Below are 18,178 nucleotides of genomic sequence, written 5' to 3'. Positions count from 1 at the left end.
GGACAAGCGGGAGGGGGGTGAGAGAGGGAGAGTGAGGACAGGTTGTCCTGAGTTTTTGAAATGAAGTGAGAAGCCAGTGCCGTGCAGAGGGCCTGGGAAGGGACAGGAGAGGTAGAGACTGTGGCAGGATTGATCAGATCCTTGCAGATTTTAAAGAGTTCAGCCGAGTTGTTAGATGCCGCAGAGACGCGGGCTTGGATATGGGCTCTATTCCTGGTGAGGACGGAGAGCCGGTATTGCCTTTGCAGCAGGCAGCATGCCAGTTTGTCAGAGGATGAACCTGAAACACGCCATTTCCTCTCGGCAACCCTACACTTGCGTTTAAGGGTGACGAGGTCTGAGTCATACCAGGAGTTACACTTGGCTTTGGGCTTCAGGCGGATTCTCATGACAGGGGCAAGGATATCGAGAGTATCAGATATAGAAGAGTTGAGCGTGGAGAGGGCTGTGTCAGGGTGAGAGTCAGCCAGGGGGGGAGGGGGGAGTGAGAAGGTGGCGGTGAAAGCCTCAACTGAGACACGCTTCATGGGTCGGGTGACCGAGAAGGTATGGTGGCAGTGACGGAGGTGGCATGGCCTGCGGGGTAGGGAGGGTGAGGTGGGAGGATAGGAGAAAGTGGTCACTCTAGGAGAGAGGAGTGGAGAGGGCAACAGAGAGGGGAAGGTCTGAAGAGATCAGAACATCAAGATGATTCATCTAATGTGTAAGAAGATGTTCATTTGGTTGTGGTTAGTCCTGGAGCTGTGTTTTAATGTTATTATGGAACACAAGGGGTCATGCTAATCTTTTTAATATCGCAGAGGTATGTCAATTTCTTAACAAACATGTGATACTGATCTTACAGGAACTTTGGAACTTCGCCAGGTGGGGTTGGACAGTTACTGTGTGGTCCAACAATTGAAAACTTGTGTTAATGGTGTTGGACTCTCAGGGGATTTAATTATCACCATGAAGACTTCTCAACTAGTGCTCTACAAAGTGATTTCAAACACACATTACAGGATCATTGCAAACAAAATACTTCTGAAAGAAGTAACATTAAGCAAATCAGTGTTAATTGTAAATATATTTATATATTTTGGAACCCTGCACAATCCCCTATTGATCGTTGTGTTGAGCAGTTAGTAGCAATTTCAGAAATGTACGCAGAACAGACAGAACATCTGGATATAATAATAGCCAGTGATTTTAAGTCAGATAGTGGAACTGCACTTGATGAAAATAATAAGGGTCAACACTATTGACAATCTGAAAAGCATAAGAACCAGTAGAAGTGTTACAGAGGTGGGGCATACAGGTGACTAGTGGAAATGTAAGTGGGGACATTCAACATAAAGATAGATGGAGAACTAGAGAAATGGCGGAGGGCAGCAACGGGAAAGCTGTCGCCACCTGCTCTGATGCATTGGAATCTGGCAACAGACAGTTTGAGGCTGTTGGTAGAATGTGTAGGTCTTATGTGTTCTGCATTGGAGAGCCTTTGTGAGAGGTAGGGGGTGCAGAGTTAGAGAGGCATCCATGTGTAATGCCAAGAACTTTGAATGTAATGCAGTCTCGGACTGGAGGCCAGTGAATGTTTATTCTGGAGGTTAATGCATTGTTCTGTATCACATGCAGTTTGTTAAGGTTGTGTTCTGTAGTGCTGGCAAGAAGAGGGTTGCAATGGTCAAGTTTCAATCCAATAAAGGTTCAAGCAATGCTAAGGAGGTTGCTAGTAGAGAGGAATAGTTTTGAGGCATTTAGGGGTATTGTAGTATGTGCAGCAGAGGATGCATTAACATTTATATGCTGCGACATGCAAAGCAGCTGCTGAAAATGTCAAATGTTGACATTCTACAGGTTGATTCTCTGCCCACCTAAGAATTTGCAATTTTAGAAACATAACTTTGAGGGGGCCATCTGGTCCAATCTTGACCTATATGCTTTGCGAGGACATATTACGTACCAGCTACAATGATACTCCACTTACATTTATGTGAAACGGCTGAAACAGTGATTAATAACCCTAGTGATGTGAAGAAAAAACATTTTATAAATTATTGGTGTCAAACTATGGGAAAGAATTGCTTATATAAAAAATGTAATGTTTTGGCAACATTCAATAAACCACTTGGCACCCTGGCCGGTGTACAAAATGACTGCAATTATATCAAATATGATATCACCTTTTGGTACAGTGTCCAACATGACATAATTTACAGTCAATAACATACAGGAATGTGTACATGGAATTGAATGGCTTTACGTCCTATGAATTCTGGATTTGTTTATCCATTGGGAATAACGTGTCCTTGGCAATCAATGGGCTTAATCTTTTACATACAATTCATTTGATTAAATTAAGAGGATATTACATACATTTGATTTGTTAGGGGATTTATAGTATTGAGTAGTGTCACTTGTGATTCTATGATTTTAACATTGTAAGGTAATTAATGACATGTCTTAACTTGATATGTTGTTGTTCTTTTCTTGATATGTTGTTGGTCTTTTCTAAGGTTTACTTGATATACCAATTTCACAATAAACACATACATTCATGTTGAAATGTGGAGAATGGGAGTAGAGAAACAGGGAGAAAGGGGTTTTCCAGCAATTCATACCTCTTCATGCTTCAGCCAAGTGTATGGAAACTCTTTAACAGATAGGTAAATTAGATAGGGACAAGCTACTATTTTCATTAGAACCAGGGTTCTGCTAGGGCTTGGGTATGCTGGAGCAATATCACAGATTATTTTAACTCATACAATAACATACAACCATTCACAAATCTCAAATATCACATAGGAAAGGAAGTAAAATGGGCACCAACTTGGACATGGGTGCTTGGAGATGATAACTAACACCTTCCCAGCATCTACAATAATGTGCCAATGCTGTACATTGATATTGGGTCAACAATAATAGCAGCCAACCTGACCTTCTATATGAAAATTGCATGTCCATTATGGCTTGCACTCCCAGTAGTCGGCATTGCCTACTAAATGCTTACAAAACATACACTGAGTTTTGGAAATCCTGACCGACAAATAATGCTAATTATGACATTATTAAATGATGTGAAGATCCTTACATTTTAAATTCTATATAGGTGTGAAAAGTAAAGATAACAGGATTATTTATTATGTGTGTGTTTACTGTCTGGTGGCAAGGACAAAAGCTTTCAGAGATATACATACATACAGGCATGATTTTAATACAAACATTTGCTTGTTGCATATGCTATCAGTACATCATTGAGCATACAACGGTTTCACACAAGACTGAGGTGATTTTGACAGTGAAAGATGGATTCAATATTCTTGGGGGATTTCAAGATACCATGTTTACAGTTGTTATGGGGACTACTACTCTATCTTAAAAATGTATTTTGATGGAAGTTAGAGATATTCATGATCTACAGCAACCACGTGTGTGTCAACCATTACCTGCAATATCCTATGATTAATAGCTTTGAAATTCTCAGTACTCTGCTGTAATACATCTCTATGTGCAGAAGAGGCATTCCCTTGCAGGGTAAATGGCACAATTTGCTGGTTGCATGGGCAGCACTATAATTCTCAAGATGCCCATGGCATTCGATGCATAATTCCAGCATCATTATCCGTGTACTTCTAACTGATCTCCATGTCTAGAGCATGAAACCTTGACACAAGGGTTTAGCACCAGCAAAAAGTATCTAATACAATTTGAGGATGGCATCTCCCACCATGTTTCAAATCTCCTTCAGAAGACTGTAATGCCCACCTGCACTTCTTAAATGCAAACTGTGTGTCATGACCTAATTCCTTAAACAATTACACAATGAAGATCATGACAGAGTAGCCCTGGACTGGATGGACCACTTGAAGCCAACAAGCAAGAATGCAAACAAATTGTCTAATTAATCTAATCTGCCAACCTTAATAGAATACAATGCAAATTGGGACATGAAGTTGAAGGGCCCAGATAGAATGACATGATGCCCCCATGAGAGGTTGCCACGAGGGAGGTAAAGAGGAGAGAAAAAACATCTACAACACTGTTTGTATCAGGAAACAAACCATCCCAGTCAGAGATGAGGAAAGTGGTCAATAAGCAAAACACATCATTTTATGGCTGATGTATTATGCAATGTATCTTTAAAGGAATGGAGGTGTAGAATTATTGGAGGAATTTGTTACACTTTTAAATTCAAATGTGGCGATCTTAGAATTCTCTTATGAATACAGCCAAACATCGGCTACTCTTTAGATTTGGAGATAAAGGTTTGCGACTTTAAGATGCAGATCACTATATATTGTGAACATTTTGTTTCTAAGCCTCTCTTTCTTTCATTCACGTAGTGTGCATGAGTCCTTTACTAAATAGAGTATTTCAATCAATGAGTGTCTTAGATTAAAACGTAATTGCAGTCTGGCGTTAGATTGCCACATTATAGTTGAGAACATTAAATGTGGAAATTTCTTAGAGTGGGGGGGGTGACTAGACGATGTTGAAACAGTAAATAGTGGCTGCCTTTTATGGACCAAGGTGAACATGAAACCAGCAGATATGGCAAGATGTGTAACAGGTTTTAGTGTTCAGGAAATTTAAGATAACGGTCACTCATTGGGGCATGAACCAAATTTGAAGTCAATAGTAGGTAAACATGCCCAATTTGCCTTTATAAAGGTAACCACCATTATGGATCAGAGTGTTCACATATATTGTGAATCGATAACCTCAGATCATTGGCTGACAGAAATAGTTGTGGTCATTTTTTATTGCAATTAATATATTGCATGTAAATGTGGAATAAACACAACTGTGGAATACAAGGATGCTCAAACTCAAATAAGTTGGGATATCCTACATATTATTCATTTTAATTCAATGCTTGTGGTCTGCATTCTTATTTGCCCATGTAACTTGATTCATGTGAGTAATATAATATGATACCTTAAATTGAATTAAAAAACATATTAGGGTGATTAAAAAGGTATACCATACCCACTATGTGGCATTAGTATAAGCATCAAAATAGCGTTCTGAGTATGATGAGGTTTCTAGGGGTACAGAGAATAGTCAAGAACTGGTGGTATAAAAAAAATATTTTTTCAGAGTTTTAAAACGTCATGAACATAATGTGAGTGGAAGCTCTGCATTTATTTGTAGGTCGGTCCCTATGAAAAATGTTTACCACCGGCCGGAAAAAGAGTGTAAAAAGTTTGTCGGTTGTGTGGTGGAAGAAAGGCTCATGCAATTTGTCAATCAGTTGTATACCCTGAACTATTGTATGGGACTATATAATGGCACATTGAAGGAGGAACGTTTCAAGACCCCTTTCTATACCATGGAGGGAAAAGCAGCAGTGAAACCTGCTTGCTCAAAAAAGAGGTTGGGAGACCCAGGACAAGAAAACAAATCAACACAGACAACCTTGTCCAATAAGCCTTGGGTGTCCTCAGCGGAAGAGTATGGTATTGACTATCGGCCAGCCCTAAACTGGGTCCACTCCTATCTTGGAACACAAGGGGATTTAAATTGTTCACCACTCAATCTATCAGCTATGAAGCTCTTGCCACAACTGACATAGTCATGTTACAAGAAACTTGTTTGACATCGACCTTCTCAACGGATGGTTATCAAATATTCTTTCAAACAGCAATCAGAGCTCGGAAGGGGTGACCTAAGGTTGGCTTACGCATAGCCTAAGATATGGTTTTGATACATTGGGGTACACAATTCAAACACCGTGTGACAATGGTTTGGCAGTTGAAAGAACTTTCTTGATGGGAATAGTTGTACTCTAATATTAAATGTATATGACCCACTGTATGGTACGCATACCACCACATTACTGAAATGGGTGATAAAGATACCATCAACATGGAAGTTAAAGTACTCAAAGTGGAGTATCATTGTAGCTGGTGATTTCAATGCCCAATGCATTCATTTGGTAAGCAATAGTATAACAGATGACTAATGGAGCTTGCTCATGGAGCATTCCTGCGCACTGATATTAAAGGTCAGAGGTGGACATAAGTATTACTGGAATTCAACCTACTACCATTGCTGTGTAGTAAGAATGATACCCTATAGGAGGTGTTTACCTGGATGAACGGGCGCAGTACTTCATGCTTGACAGTTTATTCCTTACAGACACTGCACATTGTAAAGCAATACATATTAAATTGTATCTACCCCAGTTAGTTGCCACGCAATGATGAAAGTTACCTTTTATGTGAATGAACAGAAGAACAGGATGGTTGGTCTAGGCAAGGCATCAGTTAATGCCCAGGGAAATTGAGTCATTTTGTCTGAGGCCAATTTAAAAAGGGCCAATGGGTATATTTTACAGATTGTTTGCTCCCCGGATGAAATGCTAAACCGCTGTAAAGATGATTTGAGGGTACTTTGTGCACTAATTAAGCCTTGACTTTATATAGCGGGGAAGATCACTGTGCAAGGCAAGGACAACACTAGAATGTTTTTCTTTTCATTACCGGATTTATATTGAAGGCTGTTAAGAGAAACAAGAGCCTGAATTAGCAAGAACAATACATTAAGATTGGGGTTTTATCCTCCAAACAAAAGAACTGGTCGTATGGCCATGAAGCCAGTTTTATATCAGCAAATACCAAGGTTATGCATATACGAAGTAAAGGTCGACAGACCACTGGATTTTGCTGGCATATTAAGGAATCAAGGTAGGAACAGGTTAAAACCTATGTTTACCTTGGGCTACCATTCTACAGTGCTCCTACATCCTCACAATACTATGCCTATGTTAAAGCCAAGGCTATGCGACTATGGCTGGTATGGAGGAGATTTATCAAGGGGGTTTGTGGAAAGTCAGTAGAGGGACTTTTGGAAGTTTACACCAAAGCCATTGCACCATGTATGTTACATGGTTTAGAAACTGTTAATGAAAATCACATGGATTGGTTAGATAAACTGTGACCATGTTGAGAATGGAACTAGGTACTACCTATTTAAACACTGCTAGGAAATTAATGTGTAGTAAGTTACTATTGAAAATAAATCAAGCAAGTGTCCCCATGGACTGATATATGTTCTATGTCCAAAGGACACACACATTACTGAATGTGCAATAAAGCACATCTTGAATTGGTTTATTCAGTACAAACTGTGTGGAGAATATTGGACTGCCCCTGACAGAGGCAGCAGACATTAGTTTTTATTTCCCCAAACTAAAGCTCAAGTCACTGGAAGGGTATGCAGTGAGATCTATTGGCATATTGGAAAGCAAAAGGTGTTATGAGGAGTATGCTCTTACACACTAAGCCACTTTATTATGTATCTGCAATTAAATATCTTGCAGGTATTAGATCATACATGTTATGCAGAACATAACACACAAAAGAGATTGTGTCACTTGTGTGCCAATCATATAGAAACTAGTAGGCACATTTAGATGGCATGCAAGAAGGTATCTGATCTTTACATCAAGGGCAACGCCCGCTTTTGCACATGGCCAAGCCGTATTGCAACAGATCAGTTTTGGTCTGTGATTGTGGCAGCAGTTGCTTGTGATACTGCAGGTGCAATGCATGTGTGAGAGTGTATACAACACATGCTATTAGTGTGCATTCCCAAAACGCAATAATGTAATCTGCAAATGCACCTACTAGTGAATGATTATTTTAATTTGTTGTATACATTGTTGGATGCAGATTTTAATAGTAATGCTTTTAAGTGAACATTTTAAATTGTTGTTTTAATCATTTTGTAATTGGTGTGATGATTTGTATGCGAAAGGCGTTATTGTATTAGCCATATGAACTAAATAAATTAAAAATTAAATTAAATGTTCAGGATGATCATGCTTCTATAGCACTCGCCACAAGAGGAGGGTAAAACATGCCCCTCAACTAAGAACATAAAGACCAAGGGGTCTGGTCCAACGCACAACCCTACGGATCTTATTGGGTCATAGTGGTTCAAAAAGTACTAGCTCCACACTCATGAAATTCATGAAGTCTCTTCTAATGTGTCAGCTGACAACAATATGAATAATACCAGAGCTATCCACCTGGATTATTACACCATCCCTTATGGGTGGCCTCAAGGAAAGACCCATGTTAACCTAATAACATAGCAAGTGGCCCGGCACCATATCATTTTGAAAAAATCTAATCACATTAACTGCTGTGATTTTGAAAGAGCTTGCCTGTACTTTAAGGGAACAGCAATTCAATCTTTCAGGGGGAAGATACCGGAATGCCCATGGAAATGGATCCACCATTCTTTCCCTGCCTGGATTCTTAGTATGATTCAGTAGCGAATATTTAAGCAAAATAAAAGGACCCAGGCTCGAATCTCTAGAAGTTCCTGAGTCCATACTTGAGGATTAAACCTGCCTACCATCTTTCAAGAGAGCTCCAAAAAGAGTTAAATCCAACATAACTATAATGGGTGCCATCGACAATTGTTTGCATTGACTCCAAGAAACCCACCGCAGAAGATTGAATGATGTGCCCATCCCCCCTAACCAACAATGAATCTTCAAGGGATACCACTCAATCAGTAGAAAACAGCCTGGGAAGAGGCTGAAAGGTGGCATGTCAACACATTTCAAAACAAACAATCAATATTCCTCATTGTGTATTATTCCTTATAAATGTCACACTTAAATAAGGTCAGAGTGTATTGTCTTATAGAATTGAGCCGTCATTGTTCTACTAATAAGGGGTGACCTTCACCCATATGGCAAAGCATCGCTCTACAATATTAGAGTAAAATGATTTTACAATTTCAAACATCTCTGGGTCGTAGAGCAATATAGACTGCTAGAGAAGGATAAGTGGAACCAAAAGATGTTTAAAAAATACGGCTATGAAAACATGTCCACTAAATCATATTGTATTACAAAGCCAATATCAATAGGTACACTGTTTGAAAGGTTTGTTTGACCCTTGTATGCACTTGGCTCTTTTCATAATTGCACCTGAGGTCCGCTGCTTTGATCAGTGTTGTGAGGTTGTGCAATTGGCAAGGGTGTGCTGTACATATCTTGTGTAACATGACTTTGCAAATATGCAATTTCCACTTCAAGGTAATGTTACAAAAGACAGCTAACAAAAAAGTATGAGCGTCAAGTAGGTTTCTTACCGTATTTCACTTGTGCAATATCACCAACCACCATCTCTGCCACAGGGATCTGAATCACTTGACCGCCCCGTATGACAGTAAATTTCTGTTCTTGTTCGATCCGACTTTGAAGCCCCCGAAATTGCTTCTCTTTACTCCAGTCATTAAAGGCAGTGACGAGGACAACGCAGACAACAGAGAGGAGGATGGCAGCCCCCTCAATCCAGCCTGCTTGAGACTCCCCTTCATCTTCTGCTCCACCCGTTCCAGCGGCGCAATCTGAAAAAAGAAGAGACAGAGTGTTCAAAAATAATGTGCAAATATAGAATTTAGGGCCAGATTAGTGATCAAATTAACAGCAACCTTTCTCCCAAAATGGGCCCCCATGAACCCTTTGCTTCACTTCATGAACATTATAAGTGGAAAATGTGTACAGTCATTGAACAAGTGAGTGTTGCCTTTGAACCAACCTTTAGAAAACCTACTTGCGGGTTAACATCCCCAAGAAATGATTTAGACAATTGAGCCAAAAGATGAATGCCACAGCACTTTTCCAAAATGCAATGGCCAACAAGAGATAGCTTGTACATACTATTATCTTATGGTATGTGATGCGTCAATGCTTGTATCCTGTGCCCAATCTTCACTGTAGGGTTTTTAGAGTGCCTGGCTTCTCAGGACATTGACATATTGAGCCGCCCCTGACTGCCCACCCCTCCACCCCCCGACCCCTGCACCCACCGCATCCCGTCCAGAGTGTACAGTATTAGGGAGACGATAACAGGAAAGCAAAGTGGGTGAAATAGCACAGACAAAAGTGTGCTCTAGATGGGCAAAAGGAATGTATTGTGGCAACCTGGGTGTGTGAGGATTCATTTAAATGGACCATACATCGGTCGTAGAAAGGATCTTATGCACTAAGCATGTTTGTCCTCAAGCAGATTGTCTACTTGAAGAAGGTTAGAAAGGCAATAGGTAGTTGATAACATATGGTGCTTGGCTGTATGTTAAGCTTGAGGTGTTCTCCTGGCTCCAGCCATCTAGTTGAATCATGGTGGCTGTATGACCTGTGATTATCATGTTCATGGATCCATGGTGTAAACCCGAGTATTGGATGTGGACCAATGTCGAATACACGGTGTGGGCAATTGATTTATAGTTGTATAGACCAAAATGGTAGGATGAGATGAAATGGATCAGTGGATAGAGTCTAGGTTATTTTGCAAACATAGCAATCAGAAGGAGGGGAGGAGCAGCGTGATGTTCTGATAATATATCTGAGAGTGAAGTAGGATTCCTGGGGCGACCAGGCCCTTCTTAGGCAGTATCTAGGCTCTTCTGAAAGTACTTACTAAGGGAACCTGATAAAATAGTCCAACAATATATGGTCTCTCACAATGTGTAGGGGTATTTTAGCTTGCACCTACAGGAACATATGCATGCCCAACAGAAAATGCTGTGCCTGGCAAAACCAATGGCTGCACAGAATACACACAGAAAATTACGGATGCGATGAAAAACACATGTCAGAATTCATCCTGTGCTTAGCAGCATAAATGCAATCGGTTTTTCAATATGGTGGGAGGATGTCGTATTATCATCCCAGACCCTTTGGTAGTGAGGGTAACAGAAAATATAATGGCATTATAATATTTCTCTTCTGCCCGTACGTATTCCCATACCCATCCCACATTCTTCTTGGCAGTACCTGCTCTGGGCTGGAAGTTCATTTTTTACTATTTATTCTCAGTAGTTTCTGCTTCAGAATCATGATGTCCTCTCGGTGTCCCCTTATCTCAAACGCTTAAGCAACTCCTACTCTCCGTGTATTGCTTCATTCACTCAGGAATTTGACCAGGCTGGACCAGGCTATTCCTATAATGTACTTGGCTGTTCTCTTTCTCCTGCTCCATCCTCTTCTTAGTTAGATTGTAACTGCATTTGCTTTCCATGGATCATATTGACATAGGCTTTGGCTGCACCTAGGACAGTGCATACATGTTAGAACAGTTCAGTCTGGGAGTCTGGCCCCATTAGTAGAATCTGTTTCGTGGAGCAGTCAAGAGCAGAGCAGCATTTTTTAAAGCTAACTGCCAAAGTTGCTAGCACAGCAATTATCTTTGCAAATGTAAAAGACGAGTGCCAATTTGTAAGGGCAGGGACTGCAAGTGGTTTTTGAGTTGCTGGTGTGTCTCCTGTGCCCCTTCAAATGAACAGTGTGTGTTGCCAACCACCCTCCTGACTGGCCATGTTGAAGGTTTGTCAATAGAAACAATGTGCACAGTCAATGAATTTCCCTCATTTGGATGGGACAGGCCCCAGGAAAATCAGAAACGGCCCCTCATGACCTCTCAATTACCACCGTATTTGCAGTGCATTTGCGATTCCTGAAGCAGACTTGCATCCGTTCCTGGCACTGCCTGTACACCAAATGATGCCCAACTGCACCATGCAACAACTGAACAATGTGCCGATTTCGAAGGGAACACTTGTCCTAAATACACTTTGCTGCCTCTCTCCTCCTTTTTTGACAAATTGTTACTTTCTAATAAAAATATACCCCCCACATATTCAAGCTTTTCACTGAAAGGTGTAAGCACTCTTTTCTTTGCCCCTCAACTTCAGTTCCTTTTTCTGGGGTGTTCTTTTAAGGTGCATGTATGTTTCCTTCTTCCTTTTCTTTTAATCACATCAAAATTAGTTATACAATTATAGAAAATGGAAAATATGATTGCTCCCTAGCTGAAATGTCAGTGTCTTGGACAATAATTGCTATGTTCGGTCATGTATCAGTAATACAAAATAACAATGAAATTCTGTTTTTGGTTTATTTAATTATAGTTTTAAGCAGAGTACTCGTTCATGTGTTAATCTGGCTGGCAGTTCCTTAATTCCTGTACTCATGGCTACTCTCCGCTAGCACTTACTGAGCCACCTCTCTTGACACATAGGGCCTCATTCCGAGGTTGGTGGTGGTCGTGGCGCTATTTGCTCCATGACTGGCACCAATAACGGGTCCGGCACCGGTGTAGTTCAATGGGGACTTACCGGTGTAGTCCGCCGCTGGTGGGACCGGTAAGTTCCCATTGAACATGCCATTCCCCATTCCCATTTGAGCCCCCATAGGGCTCAATGGGGATGGGGAGGGCGCTAATAACGGGCTCGCGACTGGCAAGCCCGTTATTAGCGCCCTGGTCCCTTAGCGGGACCCATACGGGACGTGTGGTCAGACCACACGTTCCTTACGGTCCCCGCCAAGGGACCTTGGAATAGGGCGGTAAGGGTATCCTTTACCGCCCACCTTGTAATGACCCCAATAGATGCCATGATGATGAAACCTTGAAAGACACTGAGCCTTTTTTGACAATGATTCACCAATAAAACTTGGCACATGAACATCCTTGGCCATTTATAATACTGAACCAATACTCAGCTACTAATACTGCCGAGCAATTAAAAACAAGAACCATTTATGATAATGCGCCATTGCTGATACTGAGCAAGTAATTATATCAAGCCTCTAACAATACTAAGCTAATGATGCTGACACACCCATCTTAGCCCTTTGTACTAAACCACTGGTAATGCTAAACCTTTAGTTATACTAATCAACACTTAATAACAGAATGCCAACAATTTTCTCTTACTAATGATATACATGTACAAATCGTATGATACTACAGTGTCACCGATTATATTGAACTAGGAAAACACTAAGCCCCCGAGAATACTGAGGAACTGCTGATACTAAGTCACTGACAATATTGACATAGTGACAATATCAAGTCACTGATAATACTGAGCTATTCATTAAATAGAATCAATATACATTATCAGTATGTGTGTGTATCAGTCTTGTAATATTCCTGCATCTTTCACAATGGGGGGGTATTGAAAACACGCATTTATTATTATCAATAACAACAGACACTCCTAAAACTAGGAAGGACATTTTTGAAGATTTAGGGGTACATCCTAGGAACCTTGAAATTCAGGAGCTCAAAGTGAGATCGTAATTCACCCCGCAAACACCAACGAAAAGTGCCATCAGCACTTTCATTAAAGCCATAACATCAGATATACAAAGACACTCGGACAAAGGAAATAAGGGTCGTGCCACCATACACCAAAATTTAATGAAAGCTGAGTGCCAGTCGTCGTTAATGCTGCTAACTACAGACACCAGTATTGCGATTAAGGAACCGGATACGGGTGGGAAAGCAGTCATCCTTAACAGGGTGGACTACATACACATGGCTGAACTACATTTGTCAACACCAGGTTGCTATATTAAGCTTTTAGGTAACCCCATGGAACAGGTAGTTAAGAAATTGTTAGAACTGATTTATGAGTGGTATAGAACGGGCATGCTAACTGGTGAGGAGGAATCTTTTCTTGCTTGTAGTCATCCGACCATGCCAGCAATGTACTTCTGAAGGTGCACAAGGTTTTTGACAAATTGCCAGAGATGTGACCCATTATGAGTGGCATAGGTTGGGCCACCAAAGGCCTCTCAGAGTACATTGATAAAGCTGTCAAAGACCGACTCCCAGGGCTACCATCATGTCTTAGAGACAGCACACAAATTCTGCAGATTTTGGGAGAATTTGACTGGGAAGCACATTAACAATTGGCAACTTTGGTTTTAAAATTTCTATATGCCTCTATTGAAAACAAATTAGCCAAACAAGCCCTGAATTTCACCCATGAAGAGTTTTCAGCTTTTAATACTGAGCATATAGACATGATATGATATATGATATGATGTGGCATTTATAACGCACCTGTACACTAGTATTTTTAGGTGCGACAAGGCAAGGAGGTGGAAATAAATGGAGGACAAAATAACAATCTTACTAGGCCTTGTGTCATTCAGATCGCACAAGTGCGGGGAAGAGGGAAGCAGAGAAGTGCCAGGGGCGGGGTGATGGGGAAGTGCAATTAACTAACAGGTGCAGCCAGCAGGTGGCTCATACGTGCAGAGAGAAGGGACTGGAGGGTTGCAGAAGCAGACTATTAATTGCTGGGGAGCCCAGAGGCAGTGCAAGGGCAACTGGAAATGTAGGAGCCTAGACTCGGGTTCAAAGGTTGACCAGGTGACCAGCGTGCAAAGCAGTCAGCTTCTGAAGCAGGGGAGAGGAAGAGAGCAAGCAGAAGTGAAAAGGAAGGTCTTGATTTGCTTCGGGAACTGAAGGAGGTTCTGCTCAAGTTTGAGAGAGGCACTGAGGCTTTTCCAGAGGGAGACCACAGCTGAGTAGATAAATCTGCCCCCAACTCTCTGCTTGGAGAAGTGTCTGACTCTCAGAGAGTTGGAGGTGGATGAGCCGAGAAGGAAAATGCTTTGGAAGAGAGAGTTGGATGTACAACAGTTCCAGGTCCCAGAAACCTTGTGGATGATTCAGAGGGTCGTGAACTTGATCCACAGTCACAGGGAGTCAGTGAAGAGATTTCAGAGCTGGAGAGATACGATGCATGGGCTTGAGGCCATGGACAAGTCTTGCATTTCTTTCTGTTCTGGATATGTTGTAAAGGTTGAAGAGTAGATGCAGGAAGATCTAGAAATAGGCTGTTGCAATAGTCCAGCCTAGAGAGGACCAGACCTCTGGAGGGTTGAGTCAAAGATGACACCAAGGTTCTTAGCCTCACAGGAAGGAGCAGGAAGAGGGCCCAGAGTGGGTGGCCAGATAGAGAGAGGAAAGGAGAGAGCAGGTCTTACTGGCATTAATGTGGAGATCATTAGCGGCACACCATTCCTGAATTGCGACCAGGCAGTCTGGTATGAGAGAAGAAGCCTAGGTGGCTGAAGAGAGCCTGAAAGAGAGCTGAGTGTCATCCACAAAATATTGAAAATTGGAGCAGAAAGTAGCTATGCAGTGGGAAAGAGGCGCCAGGTAGTGGTTGAAGAGCCAGGGAGAGAGGTTAGACCCCTGGGGAACACCACAAGTAGAGTGAGAAAGGAGGTCAACCAGGCCAGGGCCTTTTCAGTAATACCAAGGATGTTGTGGAGACGTTTGAGCTGGATGGCATGGTTGATTGTGTCAAAAGCAAGGGATAGATCATGAAGAATGAGGACAGAAGGGAGATTAGCGTCAAGATTTGAGAGCAAGTTGTCATGGGTGTTCAGGTGAGCAGTTTCCATGCTTCTAGCAGCTCTGAATCCACACTGGTGGTCATGGAGGCAATCAACAGATTTAATATGTAGATTAAGCTGGGAGATGGCCAGCTTTTCCTAGGGTTTGCCCAGGAAAGGAGTGATGGAGCTTGGGCGATAAATAGCCGGAGAGGAAGGATCGGCCTAGGGCTTCTTCTGAAAGGGGTGCACAAGAGAGTGCTTAAGGGAGAGTGGAACGTTTCAGTGGCAAAAGAGTGATTACAAAAATTGGCCAATACTGGAGCAAGGGTGTCAATGTGGTCCTTGATGAGTCTGGATGAGAAGGGGAGAAACTGCTTTGATGAGACTTTCATAGATCGGACTTCTCTGGAAACAATGTCAGGGGTGAACTGCGGAAAGTAGGAGAAAGGAAGAGTAATGCCGGAAAGACAGTGGAGCAAGAGACAGTTTCAGAATAGTAACCAGTAGATCAAAGGGGGAAGGGCTGAGATGCAAGAGGAAGGAAGGGAAATGCAGGAGGGGTGAATGGAACAGGATGCTGTGACCTACGATGCGAGGGAGTGCATGCATCAAGTTGTGTGCACCAAGTTGTGGGCTAAGTATTTGAGCACAGCACAATACAACACACCCAAATTTTACTTTCCCAAAAAGGGAGAAAGGGCGACATTTTTTAGCACAGCACAATACAACACACCCAGATTCGACTTTCCTAGACATGACATAATTAAGTCATTTCTCCAATTAAAATTAGAACATAACTACTTTCTCTTCAATGATTATTATTATCTGCAAAATAAAGGGGTTGCAATAGGGGCCAAGAACCACCCCCACTTGCTAACCTATTTATGGGGCATTTTTAAAGCATTTACATATACATTAAGAATGAACAGACACATGTGATCAAACTGTGGAAAAGGTTTATTGATGATGTTTTTCTAATATGCAATGGTACCAAATAACGTTTTAAGAGGTGCACCAATTACCTGACCAATAACTCCTTTGGTATTGAGTTCACAGGATGTATATATGTTAATACTATACACTTTCTAGATCTTAAACTATATATAGATAATGGGAAACATGAGACCGGGATGTTTAGAAAGCTGACCAAAGTGAATTCAACACTCTTTGCTACTAGTTCTCACACAAGAGATCTACTATTGCTAATATTCCTGTGGGAGAGTTCTATAGAGCACAGAGAAACTGTAGTAACAACTTTATCTATTGACTGAAAGATTTAACAAACAAGGGTATTCACAGGATTGTGTGCTAAGAGTTTGAGACAAAATTAAATAAACACAGAGTGAACATGGTACAGCCATTTCAAACCAAAAAGTACTTAGATCCTTGTGGAAAATGTGGAAATGGCATCACTAAATATTCGAAAGACAGCAACCTATTGTACAGACTAGTTCTTAAAAAGTGGCATCTATTACTTTTGGATGCAGATTTTACGATTTACATAGAAGACAAACCAAGGTTCATATACACTCGGGCACCAACAATCAGGAATATACCGTGCCCATCATACCTTAGAGCCAATACTGAAGCACTAAAGGGTAGTGAATGATTGAAATCTCCATATAAAGGTTTTCACAAGTGTGGGACCTGTATTATGTGCAGGTATGCCTATCAAAACACTGAAGTATTTGTATGCAATGATGGAATGGCAATCAAGATTAACCGCTTAACTGCTAAGCTTTAATCAAGTCTATGCAAAAAGGGCAAGCATACTCGTCCTCAGCATTTAAGGGGTTAATGATTGTATTAACTGTCAATCAAAATACATTGTTTATGCTATCATCTGTATTTGTAAGAAAGTATATGTATGAAACACTATACGTGAATTACGCGTTCGTATCAGGGAACATCTTTCTAGCCTTAATAGTCAAAACCAGAGATTACCACTATCTCAAGACTGGCAAGAGGAACATCAGATGGGTAATAAGGCAGGAATACCATTAATTGTAATACAGAAGGCCAATTTCAGCAAAAGAGGTGGGGATTTGTGACCACGGCTAAGACAACTAGAATCGAAAATGATTTGCTAGTCATGCTGTACTTTACTGGGCATCAACAAAGAGCATGAATTAAAAGTATTTTTATAACTCATTTCTGAACGGTAGATTATAGTAATGAACAATGATCTGTAAATTATATTGTACTTTTCTAGGTTTCACTGAAAAACAAGAAAGAAATGTATTTTTATCATTAAATTGGGAACTGTGTATTTTTGGAATTAATAATGGTTTATGGACTATACATACTGCCACATAATGGGTCATGTGCAATCAATTTATGTTGGGACTAGGAACTGGAGATACCATTGGAGAATCACGTGTAGCAAGATGTGATCCCCACTGGGTAGAAGTACAAAGGATCGCTGCCACCACTATTAGAGGAGTGGAGATACTGTGCAAACTCTCCATTTATTTGATATTAGATGATGAAGTTATGCCTCAATTGTTTAGATTGCAACAAATCATATGGTTAAAAATACATATGAAAGAAAGTGTAAGGGGACGGCCATAACCTTGGAACATGAGATTTAGTTACATGAATTGATATTAATTGGTTGGGAATGAGAGGTGCATGCTAACAGGCAACAACTAAGGAAGTAACTTAAATGTATATTTATGAACCCTGCATCGGGATTGGGGGTAATGCCGAACATGGAACGCAATATTTAAAAAGCGTCATTGGCAGCTCATCCAACCTATAAACAATTCTACAGGATTGAGGACATTAATGATTATGTAGTATGATAACTAACAAGCACCAGCATAGCTGATCGAATTGCTTAATATTATGAGAGCACTTTCACATTTTGCTTATGAGTTAAGAGATAAGCATGGAACATGGAACATTATACAAAAACATCAATTTGAGAACTCTAATAATTAATTTTGTATTATTATGAAGTGAACGGTTACAATTAGCAAGAATACTCATCAGCGGGAAGACTTTTCTACAGTTGTTGTAAAGAAGGGA

The 18,178-nt window shown here is 40.9% G+C and overlaps 1 protein-coding gene across 17 annotated transcripts in view; it reads right to left on the bottom strand.

Moving 5' to 3' along the window:
- The window catches only part of ATP2B2 (ATPase plasma membrane Ca2+ transporting 2), a 2,164,916-nt gene that overhangs the window by 838,998 nt on the left and 1,307,740 nt on the right, over nucleotides 1-18,178 (bottom strand). For all 17 annotated transcript variants that reach the window (XM_069643898.1, XM_069643899.1, XM_069643906.1 and 14 more), the window contains one exon: nucleotides 9,097-9,354. In XM_069643898.1, coding sequence (XP_069499999.1) covers nucleotides 9,097-9,354 — 258 coding nt within the window. The remainder of the gene's footprint in view (nucleotides 1-9,096; nucleotides 9,355-18,178) is intronic.

The sequence above is a fragment of the Ambystoma mexicanum genome, chromosome 2p (genome assembly GCF_040938575.1).
Source record: "Ambystoma mexicanum isolate Mex_15411 chromosome 2p, UKY_AmexF1_1, whole genome shotgun sequence".
Taxonomy (NCBI): Eukaryota; Metazoa; Chordata; class Amphibia; order Caudata; family Ambystomatidae; genus Ambystoma; species Ambystoma mexicanum.
The sequence above is the reverse complement of the archived record's forward strand: the minus strand, read 5'-3'. Positions and strand labels throughout refer to the sequence as shown.